Source organism: Pogoniulus pusillus, chromosome 3 (assembly GCF_015220805.1).
Source record: "Pogoniulus pusillus isolate bPogPus1 chromosome 3, bPogPus1.pri, whole genome shotgun sequence".
Classification (NCBI taxonomy): domain Eukaryota; kingdom Metazoa; phylum Chordata; class Aves; order Piciformes; family Lybiidae; genus Pogoniulus; species Pogoniulus pusillus.
Genome location: NC_087266.1, coordinates 11,921,526 through 11,943,655, shown reverse-complemented (window position 1 = coordinate 11,943,655; position 22,130 = coordinate 11,921,526). Strand labels below are relative to the sequence as shown.

Sequence of the window (22,130 nt, the reverse complement as noted above, 5' to 3'; positions counted from 1 at the left end):
TTATTATTTTAGTGAAACTCCTGCTGATTTGGCCTGATGTCAGGGAGCCTTAGAGAAGTAACTGCCTCTCTTAAATTCATTTAAGACTGAGAATAAGTTTTAAGTAGAAATTAATTGTCCCTCTGTACAGGTCATGATGTTTAGACCAGGTCATTTAGACCAAGTCATCTCTAGAGTTTTTCCCTCTGCTGTTAATATTATTGAGCAGTTTAGTCAGATACAGCACTGCATTACCTTGCCAACGTGATCTCCAGAGGCTTAGCCTGAGCAGTTTTAACTTCAGGAAATGAATGTATCCAGCACTCCCTTGCTGTAAGTGTGTGAATGCATGCTGACTCACCAGAGCCTGCACAGCAAAAGGTCTTACAATAACACAGGCTGCCAGGAAATATTGTACTATTTGATGGTTCATACAGTGCTGCCCACCTACCTGTGGGATGGAGCTGTGCATGGAGGGTTTCCTCCTCTCCCACTTACTGTCATGTCACTTATTTCCCATCACAGAGCCTTTCAGTATTACACAGGTTTGAGATGTGTAATCATGAGCCCATTTGATCTGAGGACTGTGGCTGTGTGTTATAGCAACTTTTGCTTTACTTTCACTGACCCAAAACAATCCTGCCTTGAAAACTGGAGGAGATGGAGCTTGAAATCTGGCAAAATTCTCTTCAGAGCTTGTGCTTTGCTTGGGGGAAAAGGGCTCAAGTACTGGCTTTCACTCAGTAACTGAAAAATGTGCTAGAAAACTGCAAAGATTTGAGTGATCGAACCCTAGTCTGCTCCCCTCTGTAAACAAAACAGGAATAACACTTGGGCAGCAGTGCTCTGTAGAAGGCAAGACAGAGAAGCCTGTGATGGACACTGCTGAACAAGCACAGACCAGCCCTCTGCAAACAGCCCTGACATATAATTGACAACAGCTTGGCACCAGGAGGAGGAGGAGGCTTCATACCTGTGGAGTGCTCATATCCTTTGCATGCCCTCTCCTTCCACATCCCGGACTCATGGGGTATGTGGAATCAGAGTCATTCCAACAGCCTCAGTGAAGTTCCCTGAGAGTACCCTGCACCTTTGTAGCCTCTGCTTTAAGGTTGACCAAGGTATAATCAGCATTCCGAGGGCAGTGTTTGCAAGGTTTTGGGGAGAAGTGGCGAGCCAGTAGTGTTACCCCATCTTTAGAAACGCATAGTACCGCTTTTGGTAGGCACTTTAGAAAAGCAGATGTTATGAAACCTGGAGTCCTCCAGATCATGTTGAGGCACAGAGCATTTAGCTAAGGGATGTGTCTGGAGATGGTGGTGTTCTCCCTGGCTCTGCTGCTGGCTTGTGTGCATCACCAGGCAAAACGCTTCACAGCTCACCCTTACCTCCTAGCAGCTAGTTCAAAAGCAGAAGAAAACAGCACAGTGCAACACCTGCATTTTAATTGTATCAAAAAGCCTGGTCCAGGTGCTCTGAAAATGTGAAGACATTTTAAACAGCTCCCTCTGCCTCAGAGTGTCAAACAAAAAGCAATATTAACTCAGAAAGGCAGGTTAAGCACATAAAGCATATACATATGCAGAGGATATTTATTAATTTTCTGTTCAGCCTTTCTGTCAACAGCACATCTGAAAGCGAAACATGCTGCCAAGTAATGTATTCTGATGACCTGGGGACTTCCCCATTTCCCAGGAAGATGAATTCAGGGGCATTAGAATTTCTAACACATTGACAGCAAAGGTGATGGTAAAAGGAAGTGCAGCTTACTGCAAAGGAAAGTACAGTGACTCATGTGTCAGAAGGAACATGCTAACCAAAGACAGTCCATGCGCTGGCTGGATGGCCCTCCCGGGGACATCCAAAGGCAATTTGTTACTCTTGAAGACACAAGGCCTTCAGACTTGTATGACTGGGCATCAACACATCTGTCCTTATGAAATGAAAACCTGAATCTGTGATTCAAAAGCTATGCTGGAAACTGAACTTGAGATACAAGATGTACTATGTCAGAGAGAGAAATTGCAAGCTTTATTTTCAAGGGCTAAACTCAATGACCTGCTGATGCAATGGAAGGATAGATGGGTATGGAGGAAATATGTATTTCTCAGTTGAGCTTTTCCCAGACAATTCACTGGTATTCACACCAGAATAAAAGTTTTCACAACTGGAGGTATCTGGGAAGAGCTCTTACCTGTAGATAAGGCCAATGGGAAGAGAGGTCACAATAAAGTATTACACGCTGATGGGCATCTGTACAAGAGATGGTACAGCACAAATAATGCGACTGGAGTATCTTGTAGGTCATCTTTCCTCACTTAAATGGAACATTAGAGTGCACCATGTTCTCTCTGCCCATCATAGCCTCCCAAGGCATCACAGTTTGTATGGGTGCTGTTTTCTCACTGGCACACACGGGTATTTGTCAGCAGATATTACCCTGTTGCCTAAGAGACCGATGCACTTGAGCCCAGGTGCAGCAAGGGAGATGATGGGCCACGTTTCCCTGCAGAGTCCTCTGGCATTGCTCAGCTGTGTGTGTGCTGACTGTGCAAGGAGTGACTGTGTGCTTGTTCACTGCTCAGTGTGTGCACCTTTAATGTACCCAAGCAGTGATGCCACAGCCTCTATCATTTTATGAACTGTGTTCAAAGATACCCCATTTGAGGGTATCTGCACCTTACTTGAGCGCATATGCAGCAAGTCTGAAATGTTCAGCTCATATGACTACATCTTTCTTTTGTGTGCACGAGTTGGGAATTTGTCTGTACAGCCACAGCAGATGAGTGTAGATCAGATGAACAGAGCTGTGAACCTCTTTTCCTTCTGTCAGCACACAGGGCTCATAAGTAGATGAAAGTATCACCGTAAATATTCAAGGAAAAGGAAACAGAGTTACAGTTCTCAGAGCAGTGCTGTGTGTACAGTGTGCTTTAGAGCAGATGTTTCAGGATATAAACAATTTGGGCTTAATGTATTAATATACACCTCTGAAAAATAATCTGGCAGTACATCATGGGCCAGACCCTTGGCTGACATGGCCTGATGTGACTCCAGTGGTTTCGTTTTCAGTTCTGAACAAGTTAATATCTGACAGCTTTAATTATACATGTCTCTGGCCAGTATAAGCCTATGTGAGATGGGGATGCCTGGATCTTGTGTGTGCTATTAAAATGTCTCCTACAACATTGGATCATATGCCAAAGTTGTGAGAGTGAAATCCTAGAACACTGGATAGGCACAAGGGCAGATTTCATTACTACTATCTAAAAATACTTCAGATCTAGCTAACATAGTTGAATGGGAGCAAATCTGAGGCAGTTATGCCAGCTACAACTCTGGTCACCTCCCTCTACTCAGAGCCATGGGTGAGGAAGATTTCTGATCCAAACAAGCCAGTGGTGCTCAAAAAGCACCCATGGCTACAAGGACAGAGGTGGTCATGGCAGAGAGATTTTCACAGCGTGTTTTCCTACAGTTCTTCATAGTTTCATTGTTCTCTTTAATATCTTTATCAATGATCCTGATGAAGGGATTGAATACACCTTCAGTTGGCAGATAATACTGAGCTGGGAAGCTATGCTGATCTGCTTGAAGGTAGGAAGGCTCTCCAGAGGGACCTGAACAGACTGGATTGATGGGCTGAGGTCAGTTGTATGAGATTCAGCAAAGTGCCATGTCACAACCCGGTGCAACAGGCTCAGGAAAGAGTGGCTGGAAAGGTGCCCAGTAGAGAAATACCTGGGGATGTTGATCAACAGCCAGCAGAACATGAGCAAGCAGTGTACCCAGATGGCCGAGAAGGCCAACAACATCCTGACCTGTATCAGGAACAGTGTGACAAGCACAACCAGGAAAGTTATTGTTCCCTAGTACTCAGCACTGGTGAGACCACATCTTGAGTGCTGTGTTCTGTTTTAGGCCCCCTCAGTATAAGACATTGAGGTGCTGGAATGTGTTCAAAGAAAGTTAATGAAGCATGTCTTACAAGGAGCAGCTGAGGAAAATGAGGTTGTTTAGTCTGGAGAAAAGGAGGCTGATGGGAGACCATCTTGCTTTCTTCAGCTACCTGGAAGGAGGTTGTGGTGAGGTGTGTGTTGGTGTCTTCTCCCCAGCATTAAGTGATAGGAGGATGGGAAATGGCCTCGAGTTTCACCAGAGGAGGCTGAGATTGGATATCTGAAGAAATGTTTTTACTGAAAGGGTTATCAAACACCAGAATAGGCTTCACAGGGACACTGTTGAATCCCCATCTATGTTGGGAATTCACAGAGATGCACAGATCTGGTGCTAAGGGATGAAGTTTAGCATCAGACTTGGTAGAGTAAGAAAATGGTTGGACTCAATGATCTTAAAGGTCTTTTTCAACCAAAATGTTTCCGTGATTCTGCAATTGGCTGAGAAAGCCCAGAGTAGCTTCCTGTACTAAGCAATGCTTACTTGCCTATTGCCTTTTGAGGTCCTTCTAGCAAAGAGACTACAGATTGATTTTTTTGGTGTCACCTAATGTGGGTTTCTTTGGTTTCCACTTCTTTCAGCTCCAGGGCTCCTTGAAGAGAAAGTTGGTGGTAAATCTGTCGCCTGTCAACAACAAGAGACCAAATGGTATTTCTGAAAGCTCTTTCCTTGACATTAAGAGAATAAGAGTTGGTGATATCTCAGTGGGACAAAGTGGACAACATGTTAACAATTGCCAAAGCCAGTCAATGTCAGGAACTATGTCTGTGGGGCAAGGACCACAAAGAAAGGCAAGCAACTTAGCAAACAATACACATGCTAGTGGAAATGGCATGTTTAATATGACTTTGAAAGAGGTAAAGAAAGAACCAGGAGAAACAATGTCCTGCAGCAAACACTTAGATGGCCAGACAACCCATGAGAACATGTTCCCTAACAGATATGGGGAAGATTCATGGGAACAAATGATGGATCTGGAGCTCCAGGAACTGTTTAATGAACTCACTAATATATCAGTGCCGCCAATGAGTGATCTTGAGCTAGAGAATATGATAAATGCCACAATAAAACAAGATGAGCCATTCAACATTGACCTTGGGCAGCAGAGCCAGAGGGGTCCTGTGAGATCTCTGCAGATGGATAAGATGGTGATAAAAAGTGAATATACACCAAGCATGAATCAGGCTCCTGTGGGCTCCCCACAGATGAGGCCTTCTTCTACAGGCCCAGCCTTCACTATGGCCACCACTGCCATGTCCACCTCTTCACCCATCCCTTCTGTGCCTCAGAGTCAAACACAGGTATCACAAGTTTCTTCTGCGTCCAGTCGGCCATTGCCTAACTGGCAAGAGGTGTCTCATGCACAGCAGCTCAAACAGATTGCAGCCAACCGGCAGCAACATGCCTTGATTCAGCAGCAACAACAGCAGCAGAACCAGACAGCCAACTGGACCACTCTGTCCCCATCAGGACCTTCCCCTGGACCCTTTGTGCAAGAGAAAATCCCTAGTCCTTCTTTTCGCCAGCAGCAATTCAGCCCGCAGAGCTCAGCAATGCTTGGGGTACCGGTGAACGGAAACCAGTCAAAAGGGATGAACAACTATGTTTATAAAGCAACCACTCCCCAGAGCAATCCCATGGACATAATCATGCAACAGAAGCCTCAGGACCTCAACAGAAACTTTATCAACAGTGCTCAGCCACCACTAGAGCAGCATCACAACAACACAAAGCCTTTGTTTCACTTCAACTCAGAGCAAACAAACCAGCAGATGCCTTCAGGTTTGGGTTCCCAAAACAAGCCTGCCCTTCTGCACTACACTCAGCAGGCACAGGGTTCGGCTCCCGTGCAACAGCCACAGCAACAGCAGCAACAACAGCCACAGCCGCAGCCTGCTCAGCCTCTCCCAAACCAATCTCTGCAAAGGCCACCTAGTATACCCCTAGCAATGCAGCAAAAAATGTTGCTTCAGAAAATGCAGCAAAGCCAGCAAATCTCAGGTTTGCAGTATCCTGTCTCCCAGCAGCAGCACAGACAGGTAAGGCAAATTTCTCCTCATTTGTTACAGTCTCTTTCAGGTTTGAATAGTAAAAAGGCTTTTCCAGCCCAGCCTTGTTCCTCCAGGAGATGTTTACTGGTGTTAGATAATGTCCATTTCAGCATATACTTCTGCAAAGCTGGTCATGGCATGTTTAGGACCTATTCACATGTATTATGGATGTAGACATTTACAAGAATTTCAGGAAAGATGTGATTTTTTTCCTTAATGCAATGGAGTGAATATGTCACTGCTATATATCATGTAGATACTTGTCAGGAAGGTGAGCTAGCAGGACATACAATCTTATTTTGGACCACTGTCTAGCTTTAAAAAAATGGCTCTTTTGAAAGGCAAAATATTAATGAATTCCTATGTTATCTTAGATAATGTATTTTACAACTAACATTTTCCTCAGGGAGGCAGGGTTAGGAAGTTCTAGGTTTAGATATCTTTTGACTGACGTGACAGAAATACCGTTTGCACATTTGTTATCTGTTTGGCAAAGGAAAGCTAAGACATATCTATGAGCTTTATAAACACCTATCACACTTCTGGGAATATTCTGTGGATAAAATGTGTGCTTAGATATAAAGGTGAAGGTTGCCACAGATATGTCTACAATTTTATACCATGTGGCCAGCTCCCACTATCTCATCATAAGACAGTGCTCAGACAAAAGCAGTTGTTATAACTCAGTTACGCTATGCCAAGTCACTGCTCACCAGGACTGCAATCTTCAGGCCTGCCAGTCAAAGTTTGAATATGCAGCCTTCCCTGGAGAGTGGAAACTAGGTACAAAACAAGGGAACTGTTTAAATCACTCTGGGAAGTTTTGGTGGGACTGGAGCTTAACACATTTGAAGGTATGGAATGGCAAAATAGGTGTAGAGATAATTGGTGGATGTGCAAAACAACTGTGAGAAGCTACTGCAAAGTGAAAGTCTAAGTCTTCCACAAAATCCCAGAGAAGCAGCATCACAAATGCATCATTCGGAGCTGGAATTTTGTTGCCAAACAGTTTGGGTGAACACTGTGATGTTTTATAAAAAAGGAATTATAGTTGTAAGCATGGACAGCTTTCTCCTTTTAACTCTTTTAAATCCCCTGACTGACTAACCATCACTTTCTCCAACAGAAAATCTCTTAGCAAAAGGTACCAGGTGAAACCTCTGGGTAGCATCGGGTGGGGAGACTTTGCTTTGTTGGAAGATGCTGGAGAACAACTGTTGGTAGGCAGCAAGTTCAACTTTGCTGTTTTATAGGAAGTCTTAGCTGGCTGTTCTCTGCTTGGGCCACCATGTGCTCTCCTTTTGGGTGTGTTTCCCCTCTCTCTTAATAGACTGGCAGACAGATGAATTTTAACAGTTCCTTCATTGAGCCATGGTGAAGCTTCCAGCAATCTGTCAGCACAGGGGAGACATGCAGGACTTTGGAAAACACTCTTTTTCTGAGAAAAAATATGCAAGGTCACATTCTGGAAAGGAATAAAAACACTGAGAGCATCTCTTCTAGAGGCAATTTGAGCTCCTTACTTTGTGTCCTCTGGGGCTGCTGCTCAGGGAGGCAAGCCAATGCAATGGTGCTTGGCAACTTGGCTGTAGTAGCACATGCAAGATTTATCACAAGTGTAACAAGATCTCTCACCTGTGCAGCTATCAGATCTTTTGACTCAGGAAACTTGCCCTAGATGAACTTTGTGCTAAGTTTTAGATACTGCACCAAGGAGGGAGTTTTGCCTGTCATCACAGGCTTCCGGAAATGACTTTCCAATGTTTCTTGACATCTGACCACTTTCTGAAGTTAGGTCAGCAGGATGTGGCCACTCGATGCAAGGCACAGCTGAGAAGGTTAGAAGGTTTGTAGGTGCAGATTATGGGGCTTTTGCAGCAAGAGTGCTGTTTTTTTCTACACTTTGAAGAGATAACTGGATTTTTTCAGAGATTCTTAGCAGTTGTCCCAAAGTTCTGAAATTTAGAAAATCAGATATGTCATTCTCAGTAGAGTATTCTATAGGTGCTGGAATTATACTTACAACTACAATTGGCTCATAAATCACAGAGTATTGGAAAGGTTTTAACATAACTGTTCACCTGGCAGCATTTATGCATTCTATGGACTCCTTTAGAGCCAGCCTGCATAGCTATAAGAACCCACCAACCTCTTGGGCAGGGCCTTCTTGACTCTTACATCCAGACTGAATGGGAGGAGACACTGCTAATATTCTCTTCCTGTGAAAACAGCAAAGGGCAAAGCAACCTCAAGGGTCAACTCCCACTGATTTATCAATGGGGACATAGAATCATTAAGTTTGGAGAAGACCTTTAAAATCATCAAGTGTAGTTGTAACACAGCTACCATGTTCACTATGCTATAACCTGAAGCTCCCCCATCTATATGCTTCTTGAACACCTCCAGGGATGAAAACTCTTCCACCACCCTGGGCAGCTATCATCTCATTTAGGCTGCATGGTCTTTATTTCTGGAGGACCATCTCCCAGCTCTAAAGATTCTTGCACATCACTGACAGTAATGCATTATTAATCATCAGCATTTACTAATTAACTTCATTGATAATATTTATTTTACTCATGCTCTGTTTCCTCAGGAGGTATCAAGGTTTAATTCTGCTTGATATCATTCACCTCCTCCTCAGATCATTATAATTGTGGACTGTAAGAACCATCTAATACGTGGCTGGAATGTTTTGTAGATGGAAATCTGAATGCACATTTATGAAGGGCTGCTGTGACATTGCTCTCAGATAATACTGACTGCAACATCATAAATTCATATTTTTAGCTGAACCAGCTCACCCTCTGGATTTTTCCTCCTCAAGCTTCAAGATCCCCAAATAATATTAGAACTTGTTTTATCAGCCCAGGCTTGCTAACTGGGAATGTAAAGCTTGTCATTTCTCTGCTTGTCACATTCACTTTGTGTCAAACTACAACAAACTTGGAGTGGGATTTGCTAATTAGATCTCTTTTGCCTCCAGGGAATAGTCATAAAAATGATGGAAATCATCCTGGTTTCCTGGAAGACTGATCTGTTTTTTTCCATTGTTGTGGGATTCACCTTTCCATTATCTAACAGGATGCAACACTTGCACAGTCGTGAAAAAACTCTTAGAAAATCAACTTTTGTTGAATTGTTTAGGGAATAATTAGAGGCTCCAAAATCTGCACAGTTTTAATCATGGTTGCAAGACTTATACAGGACCTGGGCTGGTGAGGGGAAAATCCCTAACTGGATTTGGGTATAAGTTTGAAGTTTCCCTTGTGAAAAAATGTAGTCCTCTCAGTGGAAGATGCTTCTGAAATAAGGCTTTTTCACAAAAAACAAACCAACCAACAATTAACTAGTCTAATAATATCTCACAGAGTGTATTTGATTGGAGGTCACCCAGTCCAGCACTCAGCTCAGCACTGAAGGATCAGCACTAAGCCATGTCTCTAAGTGCCAGGTCCACATGCCGCTTGAACACCCCCAGGGATAGTGATTGCTCCACTGCCCTGGGCAGACCATTCCACTGTTTGACAACCCTTTCAGTGAAGAAGTATTTCCTAGCATCTATCTTATGATTCTATGACCTAAAGTCAAATTAAACTCAAAAGTTTCCAAGCTCATTTTTTTCTCCAGATTTTGTTTTATTTAACTTCACCCACTGAAGAGAACGGGAAAAAGGAGGCTAAGCTCATAATAATGGGAACTGTAGTAGGGTAAGGTTATTTGTTCCATGTGGGCACATGCTCTGTTTAGTCTTGGCTTTGGATGCAAAGATACACAAGGGATCATTAGATCTTCAGCCTCCACTTTACCCAAACAGTCACTCTTAGTTTTAAGGTTCTGGAAGTGTTGTTGTTGTCTGTGTAGTTACAACCTACAGAAGTGTTTCCTTATGCATATAAGGAAATATGCATATATTCATCAGAGCCCTATAAGTCCCTATTCTTATGTGGTCTCTTTGAGGATGGGAGCATCCTGTCCAGTTTTTTTTTTTCTTTTCTCTCTCTCTCCTTTTTTTTTTTTTTTTCCCAAGAACCCTGCAGTGCAATTAGTTGCAGCTTGGACCTTTTTTTGCCTTTGCTTTTCCTAGTTAGCTAATTTTCTTCACCAGGTGCCTAGCAAGTTTCTTTCAAATCCAAACAGTTTCCCATCCTACTGAATACTGAACAGTCTCTTCTCTGGTACCTGTTCCAAACATGAGTGTCCCAAACATGCCTCTTGCTTCATTCCATCCCACAAGAAGTCTTTGTATATTGTGTCATGTGGCCAACAATCTTTCAGGTGCTTCATAACCCAGGGGCACAGCATGGCTGCATTTGGCTGGAGGAAGGACACAGTGCAACTCTGTGCCAGGGGAAGACCCATCAGTGAGGAGTTTGTGCTCATAAGAGAGGAATGCTGAGGTGGCCTCCACTTTGCAGGCACCCTACATTACAGAAGCCCTTTGAATGCCCAGAAAATCAGTGCTTAACTCCTATATAGAATGGCCTGGGCTGGAAGACATCTCCAAAACTCATCCAGTACAACCCCTGCTTCAGTCAGCAGGGGCATCCTCAACTAGATCAGGTTGCCCAGAGCCCTGTCAAGCTTCACCTTCAATATCTCCAGGGATGGGGCCACAATCACCTCCCTGGGAAATCTGTTCCAGTGTTCCACCACCCTCATAGCAAAGAACCTGATCCTAACATCCAATCTAGATCTGTTTTTCTCTAGTTTGAAGCCATTGTCCCTTGTCCTGTCACAACAGGCCTTTTAAACAGTCTCTCTGCATCTTTCTTTTAGGCTCACTTCAGGTACTAGAAGACTGCTATTAGGTGTTCTCTGAGTCTCCTCTTCTGCATAAGGCTGCACAACCCCAGCTCCCTCAGCCTGTCATTGTAGCAGAAGTGCTCCAACCTCCTGAACAATTTTGTGGCCTTCCTCTGGACCCCCTCCATCAGGTCCATGTCCTTCCTATATTGAGGGCTCCAGACCCGGATGCAGTACTCCAGGAGAGGTCTCACCAGAGCAGGGCAAAGTGGCAGAATCACCTCCCTGCATCTGCTGGCAACACATCTTTTGATGCAGCCCAGGATGCCATTGACCTTCTGGGCTGCAAGCTCACACTGTCTGCTCATGTCCATCTTCTCATCCATCAGCACCCCCAAGTAATTTTCCACAGGGCTGCTTACTCTCATCTCATCCTGCAGTCTGCATCAACAGCAAGGATTGTTCCAGCCCTGCACTTGCTTTTGTTGAAGCTCCTGAGGTTCATCTGGGCCCACCCCTCCAGCTTGTCCAGGTCCATCTGGATGACATTGGCATATTGACAACAGCACTCAGATGGGTGTCACCTGCAAACTTGTTGATGGTGCACTCCTGCATCACTCTTAAATATTTCCAAGGGATAGAGATGGTGTTTGAACTAATCTGGCATCTCTGCAGAGGTGCTGAGACAGATTCACCTCTCATTTTTCCCACTGTAAACCCAGGGTAATTTCCTTTTATTTTCAGGAGAGTGTAATTGGACTTACAGCAGCATAGAAAGCAGCAAAATATGTCTTTCTGCCTTTTTTTTTAAGCATGGGCACCATACCAATTTAATAAGAAGTGTATGTTAAACTGTCAGATTGTTAGAGTGCTATGTGAGGAGGAAGCACCAGGAGCAAAAGATTGAATGGCTTCTTTGAAAGTGCAGATATAAAAACTCTTGTGATGGTTCACTGCTGAGAGATAACTTACACCTGTAATTTAGCCTCTGAAATTCCTCAAAGAAAGGTGATTTATACAAAAACCAATATCTTCCTAGATCTTTCTGTTTACAACTAAAGCAGAAAAGAAAAGCACATTTCAGCTGAGGCAAGCTCTCTGTTTTCCAGTGTGGAGGAATTATTTTGCAAGTATTTGTAAAATGAAAAGAGAAAACCTAGAATGGATTGCAGTAATTGGTAGAAACCAGAACTTAAATTTTACTTAGATCATAAATAACAATGATTCCAAGCTTTTGGAATCTGCAGGAGCAGAATGTGCTCCATGGTATAAGAAAATAACAGTGTGACTTTTCTTTCAATGCTTGTTATAAAAATAATGTTTGGATGACAGTTTTTAGAATCATAGAATCAGTCAGGGTTGGAAGGGTCATCTAGTTCTAAACCCCCTGCCACGGGCAGGGACACTCTACCCTAGGTCAGCCTGCCCAGAGCCTCATCCAGCCTGACCTTAAACACATCCAGGGACGGGACCTCAACTACCTCCCTGGGTAACCCATTCCAGGCTCTCACCATTCTCATGCTGAACAACTTCCTCCTCATGTCCAGCCTGAACCTACCCATCTACAGCTTTGCTCCATTCCCCCTAGTCCTGTCACTACCTGACAGCCTGAAAAGTCTTTCCCCAGCTTTTTTGTAGGCCCTCTTCAGATAATGAAAGGCCACAAGAAGGTCACCTCAGAGCCTCCTCTTCTCCAGACTGAACAGCCCCAACTCTTTCAGTCTGTCCTCATAGCAGAGCTGCTCCAGCCCTCTGATCATCCTCATGGCCGTTCTCTGGACACGCTCCAGCATGTCTACATCCCTCTTGTAGTAGGGGCTCCAGAACTGGATGCAGTACTGGAGGTGGGGTCTCAGCAGAGCAGAAGAGAGGGAGAGAATCACCTCCCTCGACCTGCTGGCCACACTCCTCCTGATGCAGCTCATGATCCGCTTGGCCCTCTAGGCTGCAAGTGCACACTGCTGGCTCATGTTGAGCTTCTTGTCCACCAGCACCCCCAAGTCCCTCTCCTCAGGGCTGCTCTCCAGCCAGTCACTGCCCATATCGTGATAGCTCTATTGGTCTCATTCCTTCATGCAATGGCTTCTGAATTAAATATTCTGCATAAAAAAATGAATATGTTCTGAAAACTGCCATTAATTTCAGAGTCATAGCTGATTGATGAACACAAAACCAGAAAGAAAATGTGATAAGTTCCTCTGTTGTCATAGCTGACAGTTGTCTTGGTAGCGCTTTATATCATTCATGCTCAGTTTGCTGAATGACTTACATAGACAATCACACTGTGTATGTCAATCCCTCAGGGCACTGTAGTTCAAAGGCTCAGAGATACTGGCAATTCTGTCAGGTTTCTCATACTCTTTGCATGAAGCACCTGCACTGGCAGAATAGCCGAATATTGGCCACTTAAGCCAAATCCTTCTGGGTTTGGAAATCTGGGATGTAGCTGAGATAGTCCCTTTTGTTTAATTTAGACTGCTTTTTGAAGGTACTTCCATGAAGATACCAATAAAAACTATCATTGCACTTGCCTGGATGATTTATTTACTAATGTCAGCATACCTATGTATTATTTATTAGCATTATTAAAGTGCCTTGGAGATCCACTGGTAGGTCAAAATGTTATTCTGTGAAGAACTGTATGAAGTGGGACTAAAAACAGCATCTGTCTCAAAGGGACAATGTTGAGCTAGCTTCTGTAAGAATCAAAGGAAGGATGAGTTTTACAGAAGGAATTTGAAGAATACTAGCATCTACCCACCTGCATGTACAGATATTGATTTGAAGGCTGCAGTCATCCAGAAGGCACTTCATGAACCAGTCATTTGTCTTGGCCATTTGAGACAGGAGGCACAGAAGTTATCTGCTTCAGTCTTCTGATTTTACTGCACTGCCACCTGAACAACATGGGCTAGGTTAGGAAAGCAGCAGGACAGCCAAGGTACCTGGTGTGTACATAAGAGAAGATGATGGTGGCTGCAAGGAGGAGATAGCAGGTGAGTAGGTCTATCTGCAGTGCAGGTGGCAGAGATTGTGGTTAACAGGCTTGGGGTGATGGGGTAAAGCAGGGAACCATCACCAAAGGCCAGACATAAGTTTGTGCTTATTAGATTAACTGGAAAGGAGGTGTAACAGAACGAGATTGAGATAAGGAACTGTAGGAAGGGGAAAGGGATGGACTGGGAGGAAAGGGGTCAGGGATGCTTCAGGTCTGGTTTTCTGCTACTAAACAAGTTAGTGTGACCTGTGATTTCACCAGTAAAGATGGGATATCTGCAAGGGCTTCTTACCTGGTGGAAGTGAGGATTTCTGCTAATGCTGTGTGTACATCTGAGGCCAGAGTCAAGCCCTGAGTCAACTTCCTGCAGGGATTTTGGAAAAGCAGTCTGGAAAAACAATAATTCCACAGCCATTTGGAGCTGGCATGATGAAACTCTCTTTCCTGTAAGTGTTTGCTTGTTTGTAGGCAATTTATGAATACCTTAAGAAATCAAGGAAAAAAACATAACAAACACCAATTCCCATTTCTCTTCCTATTACTTCAATTCCCCAAAGTCCTCAAGAGCAAGTTCCAGTGATTTGTCTGTCTAGGGGCTCAAAATGATGGAATATTTTAATGACAAATATTTATTCCTTCACTCAGCCACTTCAGCTGCTGGTGTTTTATGGTAGAAACCTACCCCAGGCCACAGATGAATATCATTAAGACAGCAACAGACCTAGTAATGTTCCTTTAACATGAGCTTTCATGGGTGAATTTACCATTTCCATGTGATGCTGATCCAGAAAATTAGCCAGATGCTCCAACAGAACTATTGCAGAACCATCTGCCTGCTTCTTCTGCTGCATGCTTCTTTCAGGTAGTGCACACACACAGGGCAGGAGACAGCTTTTGCCCTGAACAACCTATAATCTAAACAAGCAAACAATATCAAACTTTGAGAAGATGAAATGTTACTGTATGGTTTATATATTATTATGTACTTTGGGAAAGAGAGAAATAAGTTCTTGTTCAAAGTCATTACAATCAATCCAATGGAGCTGTCCCATAAGGACACATTTACTGTCACAGGGGAATTCTCTGACAGAGTGTGGAGTTGAACCAGACTCTGCGTCAGTCTCAGTGGCACTGTTCTTGTGTCCTAGCATAGTGCCTGAACCTATCAAGTCACATCTGCTTATCTTGACCTGACTGCCCTTTGCTCCTTACTCTGAGAGTCTTCTCTATAGACCAAACATCCACAGTTCTTATCCTTCACAGACTGGGCAGTTCCTCAGGGAAGACCTTAGAAACAGTTGCAACTGTGTTTGATGCCTCTTGTTTTGTTGTTTTTGATGCCTACTCTGGATCCAGAGTAAGACAAATGTGATGGGGCAGACAGAGACTGGGAGAGGAAGTGGTGGAGTAAATTGCAGGAAGAGTGAGGATTTGAGGTTAAAAAGAAGTCTGGAAGGCAGTGATAAAGTGGAAATTTGGGTTGGGTGAGGGGGAAATGAGGGAGAATGATTGGAATCTCAGAAGGAGGAAGCTGAGAATGAGTAGGAATGCAGGCAGATGAGGACAGGGTATCCAAGAGTGGGTGATAGTGTGGGAGGACATGGGGTGGAACAAAAACTACTGACGTGCAGGGGTCAGGCACCTATGGTCTTTGCAAAGGAGAAGAATGGAAGACTGGTAGCACTTAAAAGCTGACTGTTTCTGTGTCCTACGCCAGGAATAAGTGAAGGGGCATAAGGGCCTTGATGTCCAGAGATTCTGTGGAAAGTCTTTAGGACAGGGCAGAAAATGCAACTTTCCAGACCTGCCTCACTCTGAGCAGTTCTAATTGTCAACTAAAAAGGCACAGTAGATATTTCAGTAGATATTCATCTTGCCAGTCTCCATCGATCACAGGGACAGAATGAGCAGCATATTTGTCTCACTGGAATAAAGTGAATAAATCTCATTCTCTGATTTTCTTCCTTTCAGAGGTCCCTGCAGCTCTTTTACCATCTCCTGATGCAAGTGTAGCCATTGACTACCCAATATGTATAGAACAGGACAGAACAGAACAGAATAGAATAATAGAAAACATTACCATTGGAAGAGATCTACAATGCTTGTCCAGTCCAACTGCCCAACTACTTCAAGGTCAACCAAAAGTTAAATCATGTTATTAAGGACATTTTCCAAATACCTCTTAAACACCCTCAGGCTTGGAGTGTTGGCTGCCTGTCTAGGAAGCCTGTTGCAGGGTTTGAAGTTTCATCTTGACTTGAAAATGATGCACATGAGGAATAAGGATGGAGATTGAATGGTCCTCTTGGGCCTTCCTAAGAAGCTGTGTAGTCTAACTTGGTCAGAATTTCCCCATGACTGACTGATACCAAAGTAGTTGCAAAGGCAAAGGTGTGAAAATGAAGAAAGCAGGTATTTCTGTGGAGTCACTTTGTTCTGTAACCTGTAAGAGGGAGAGATACTCTGAGGGTTTTCTGTAGTTCTGTGAAGGTACTTTAGATGTACTCTCCCAGTCTCCTCTTTTTCCAGTGCTTTCTATGATTTGCAGTGGTTGCATGCCGGGCCACAGCCTGACTCCAAGAGAGGGATGAATTACTAAAGGATTTAGTGCTTTGGTTCTGGTTATAAAAGCATCCAACTTTATCCGTTACAGAACTAGTTTTCTCCAAATGGCTGTGAAGTGCAATCCCAGCTGAAGCAGGCTATGATGGGGAGACTCCAATGTTGACTGGTTCGAGCTAGAATGGGAAAAAAAGAAGAGAGAAGAATAGACTTCTTTTTTCCCCCTATTTACACTGGTAAAAGACGTGGGAAGACTTAGGGATTAGCAGAAGTGTGAAACAGAGTGGGAGGAGGGATGATGGGAGCAAGTTCTAGCTATCTGTCCTTAATCCAAAGCTGCCTGCTCCTTCTCAGGCCATACTTCGCTGTCATACACTTGCAAATTCACTCCAGGAATGAAAACAGACTAACTTTAAGCTTGTTCCCAAAGCTGCAAATTTGTCCCTGCTGGGTGTTAATTTAACTGCTTCCAGGGCACCAGGATGTCTACTAGTGTTCTCTTTGCTTGCTTGCTTCTTTTTTTTTTCCTCTTTTTCCCCACACATCTGGTGTTGTGACAACTCCCAAAGCACCACGCAGAAGAGTGATGAACTGACCCTTTTTAACCCTTTCTGCCGCATGCCAGCGATGAACCTGCCCTTCTGTCTCCAGAGTTTTACCCTATGGGGTCCATGTGATCCACAAACTCTAAAATGAGTATTATGAGCATTTCTCAGAATGAGAACTGAGCTTTCCTTCAGCTGCATCATCCTCTGTTTTGTTTTTTTCCTGTGAACAAACCTGGCTAAACAGTAATAACTGGACTTCCAAAATTTCCATCAGGAAGAGACAAGTTTGGGGCAGGGAGAGTTTTCCAAAATACTCCTTTTTTCCTCTTGCTTTATCTGCTATTGCCACTTCCCAGCAGGGAAGACATTCTGTGTAGTACTTTCACTCACATCATGGCAAGTGATGGCCTTTTCCTGTTGGTTTTTGATTGCTGCATTTGTTCTGTAATGGCTGCATTAACTGTTAATCTGCTACATGGACTGAACCAGAGCAAATTCAAAACAATCTGAGTGCCTCATTTCCAGTCATAGCTGTTGTACTTTGCATGACCTTCTCCACTCTGTTTGCTTTCTGTCAAACAAATTGTTTGCATGACCAGCTCACTTGTTTTATTAACATATTCCTACCAATAGCATACAGACTGACTTTATTTTTTTTGTCTTTGGCTAGGATTTAACGAAAAAAGCCAAAAGCATTTGATACTCAAATTCCTCTTCCATTTTGGCCTGTTGTGCAGTGCCAGCCCTATGGCAGAAGTAGGGTGCAGAGTCTTACATGCCTTATGGCACAAGGAGAGTGCTGCCTTCCTATCAGCTGTATCATTAGGGCTCAGAGAATAGATCTTAAAAAGAACGACTGAGGAACTGGGGCTGTTTAGTTTGAAGAAGAGGAGGCTGAGGGGAGACCTTATGGCTGTCTACAGCTACCTGAAAGGATGTTGTGGAGAGGCTGCTGTTGATCTCTTCTCACAGGTAAACAGTGATAGAACAAGAGGGAATGGCCTTAGGCTGTGACTGAGTGGGTTTAGACTGGACATTAAGAAATATTTTTTCACACCAAGTGTGGTCAGGCATTGGAATGGGCTGCCCAGGGAGGCAGTTGAGTCCAACCCTGGATATGTTTAAAAGTCGTTTGGATGTGGCATTTGAGGATGTGGTTTAAGGGTGAACTTTGTAGAGCAGGGATAATGGTTAGACTTGATGATCTTGGGGGTCTTTTCCAAGCAGAATGTTTCTGTGATTCTGTGATTTCTATGATTATTTCTAATGCTGTAGCCCTCCTTTTATACTTCCACCCCAGTAACTGTCCCTTCTCAGCCCTGGTTTCTCTTTAGCACCCAACTGCAGGGGAAAATATCTCATTGCCACATGGGCTGCTGAACACAATGGCATCCATCACACCAATCCAGGATCCCCAAATGTGTCACAGTCCATGATTTTGGCATCTTCTCTTCTTCACACAGAGTTTTCACTGCAGGATTTTATTTTAAAAAGAAGTTAATAACTCTTGATCCACAAATCATAGGTCTGTTTAGAAAACATGAACACTACTTCAAGGGCTAAGTAAAACTGTGTTGTCAATAGCTTGCTTGATATTCAAAGTTCTATCAAGAGTGGCCTTTTTCAGAAGCAGCACTTCTCTGTGGGACAAGCTCCAGGGCTTCAGGAAGCATCGGAGCAGTTCTTCAGAAGAATTTTCCATAGCCATGTGTGTGTGTATATATATATATATATATATATATATACACTGCACTTAAAAAGGTATCTTCAGATTTTTAATCCTTCTGAAATGCTTTCTGGAATGATGGACTCACCACCTGAAAATACTAATGAAATTTGGGTTGTGGAGATACAATCATTCATCTCCTTATTAAGCCTGAGCTTTTTAAAGCTGCAAAGCAGGACTTAATGTGTCTGTAGCCAAATTTTTTATGCAGATCTAGAGGATGTCAGTCCAAAAACCACACAACTTTAACATAACCACTCCTGTTATTCTTCTGACAAGTTTTCCAACCAGTACACCTAGTAAGCAGCTTTTAAATTGGCCATAAGTAGATTTAGGCTGTAAATTAGCAGCACATTTCCAGCAATTGAAGAAATTGTTTGGCTTTCCCAAGAAGAGTGCTGGTGGCCAAAAAACCTATCTGCTTTAAAGCTAAACTTTAGACTAAATACTAAATTATATGTCCTATCAAGGCATTGAGTTTAGAAATAAGATCTCTTAGCTTTCATATAAATACAAACTATTCCTCTAGCTTCCACCTCATGGGGCCCTTTCTTTGAAGGAACCAAGTGGGGAGCTGTATAGGCCATTACTAAGCAAAGTAGAGTAGAAGGCATGGGTAGGGAAACTAGACAGATGTACAGACATTTAACTGTAGCATTCCTTTAAATATATGGTGTGCTGTTGTCACAAGCTCTGAGGATATTCTCCCTTTTTTCCTCCCAGAGAATCCAAAGCAAATCGAAAGCTAGTCGGTTGGTACAGTAATTGTATATATATGTGCACATGAATCATTAATTAAAGTCCAGCCATGGAAAAAAGAAGAAAGGCTAAAAGACCTTTGGACATTTGTGTGAAGATCACTGCGCTTGTAGCAGGGAATATAGAAATGTTTGGACTGTTTGCTCAAGTGGGCACAATGTTAATGAATCATTTTAATCACCTTCATTATAGTCTTTCAGACACAGGACAGTACTATGCAAAATCAGGCCTGGCAAAAACAACATACAAAACCCAGAGGCAGTTGTGAGCCTGCTAATTAGATGACTTTGCCTTGGCATTTGCATTTGTGTCTATAGATCTGGGCAACATAGTATGTTATTCTCAGGGCAAGAAGCAAGAGAATGGCTGCTGCCCTCTGTCCTCATGAATGACGTTTTCAAGGTGCCTCTTGGTCTCTTGCATCCCCAAGGGTGAAAACTTGGGACAGTCTTTATTGTGTTTTTCCTAAGTTTTTCTTACATCTCTAGTATTTTATGGCAACAAAACAATACAGGAGCTGGAATTAGGCTGCAAATTTTAGTGAGCAAAAATGATGCTGAATAGGGCTGGGTGATAGGTTGGACTGGATGATCTTGAAGGTCTCTTCCAACCTGGTTGATTCTATGATTCTATGATTCTATGATGTAGAATGCCCATTTAATGTATTATTTTAGCCACACGAATGCTACAAGCAAAGACTAAACCAAATTAAATTCACACACAAATATCAGTAGGGACACTGAGATAGCATCGATAGCAGAAGTAATGAAATTATGTAACATATGCTAATTGTTTCCTACACATTAATTCACCCATAAAGCTCCTGGGAACTGAGTAACTGTTAACTGTTCTCTGTAAAGGTTAAAAATTGAGATGGTGAGATTAACATTTTTTTTTTCTATCACAGCTGGTAGAGTTAAAGCATTAGAAATACATGGGGTGCATCTAAATAGATGTCTTGGTGCCAAGTGGCTGAGTCAAGGAGAGATGAAATAGATCAGCTCTCTTGAAACCAGGCTATTTATTTAGATGCATAAGTGTAGCTTTAATTTCAGTTTCCAAAACAGGGTTGGATTAAGAGTTAGTGTAAATGTTGCACTTCTTACAAATTTTCCAAATCAAAATTTTTTGGCCAAGCACTTTCCCCATCAAAAATTCAGATAGGCAAAGAATCCTACAAATGTCAATGAGTATTTTCAGGAAACTTCTTTTAAAGACTTACAGGTTTCAGCAATCAAACCAGACAGAATTTTATTTAATATTTAAATATATGTTGCTTAAGCCAGTTTAAAAACTCAGAAGTTTACATTCCATACTGAGGCATGCTGTATGTGTGAATACTCATGTGTGATCAAAATCACCTCACATATGCTAGTGTAGCATCTTAACACTTCACAAAATGGCAAATAGATGCAAGGTAAGATCTGCACTTCCAAATGCAGATCACAGAAGGAATTTATTTCACACCAGGGCTTTTGAATTTGTATCTCAACTATAGTGACTGGCTTAAGAACAGCCCTGAGGAAAGGGATTTGGATGAGAAGCTCAACATGAGCGACTGGAGAGCACTTGCAGCCCAGAAAGCCAATCAGATCCTGGGCTGCATAAAGATAAGCGTGGCCAACAGGTCAAGGGAGGTGATTTCCCCCCCTCTATTCTACCCTAATGAGGCCCCACCTGGACTACTGCATCCAGTTCTGGAGCCCCTATTACAAGAAGAATATGGACATGCTGGAATATGTCTAGAAAAGGGCCATGAAGATGATCAGAGGGCAGGAGCTCCTCTCCTATGGAGACAGACTGAGAGAGTTGGGGCTGCTTAGTCTGGAGAAGAGAAAGCTCCAAGGAGACCTCATTGTAGCCTTGCAGTATCTGACGGGGTCCTATAGGAAAGCTGGCAAATGTTTTAGGATGCCAGGTAGTGACAGGACTAGGGGAAATGGAGTAAAACTAAGAGTGGGTAGATTCAGATTGGATGTTAGGAAGAAGTTCTTCACCATGAGGGTGGTGAGACACTGGAACAAGTTGCTTGGGGTGGTGGTGGTGGAAGCCTCATCCCTGGAGGTCTTTAAGGCCAGGCTGGATGGGGCTCTGAGCAAACTGATCTAGTGTGAGGCATCCCTGCCCATGGCAGGAATGTTAGAGCTAGATGAACCTTGAGGTCCCTTCCAGCCCTGAGAATTCTATGAGTCAATGATTCCATGTCCATTTATGCAAAAGGAACAGGCTATGGATGTAGTCTACCTGGACTTCAGCAAACCCTTTGACACCATCTGCCACAAGCTCCTGGCAAAGCTGGCAACTCATGGCTTGGACAGATTCACTCTGATAAGGGTCGAGAACTGGGCCCTGTCTGGAGGGCTGGGCCCAGAGAGTGGTGGTGAATGATGCTACATCCAGTTGGCAGCCAGTCACAAGTGGTGTTCCCCAAGGATCAGTGCTGGGCCCAGTCCTGTTCAATATCTTTATTAATGATCTGGATGAGGGGATTGAGTCCAGCATCAGTGAGTTTGCAAATGACACCAAGCTAGGAGCAGGTGTTGATATGTTGGAATGTAGGAGAGCCCTGCAGAGGGACCTGGACAGGCTGGATGGGTGGGCAGAGGCCAGTGGGATGAGATTTAACAAGGCCAAGTGCAGGGTTCTGCACTTTGGCCACAATAACCCCAAGCAGCACTACAGGCTGGGGACTGAGTGGCTGCAGAGCAGCCAGGAAGAAAAGGACATGGAGGTACTGGTAGATAGTAGCTGAAGATGAGCCAGCAGTGTGCCCAGGTGGCCAAGAGAGCCAGTGGCATCCTGGC

At 43.4% G+C, this 22,130-nt stretch overlaps 1 protein-coding gene across 1 annotated transcript in view; it reads left to right on the top strand.

The window, feature by feature from the left end:
• MAML2 (mastermind like transcriptional coactivator 2) overlaps positions 1-22,130 on the top strand; it is a 247,240-nt gene that overhangs the window by 161,855 nt on the left and 63,255 nt on the right. Inside the window, exon 2 of the mRNA XM_064170370.1 lies at positions 4,518-5,975. Coding sequence (XP_064026440.1) covers positions 4,518-5,975 — 1,458 coding nt within the window. The remainder of the gene's footprint in view (positions 1-4,517; positions 5,976-22,130) is intronic.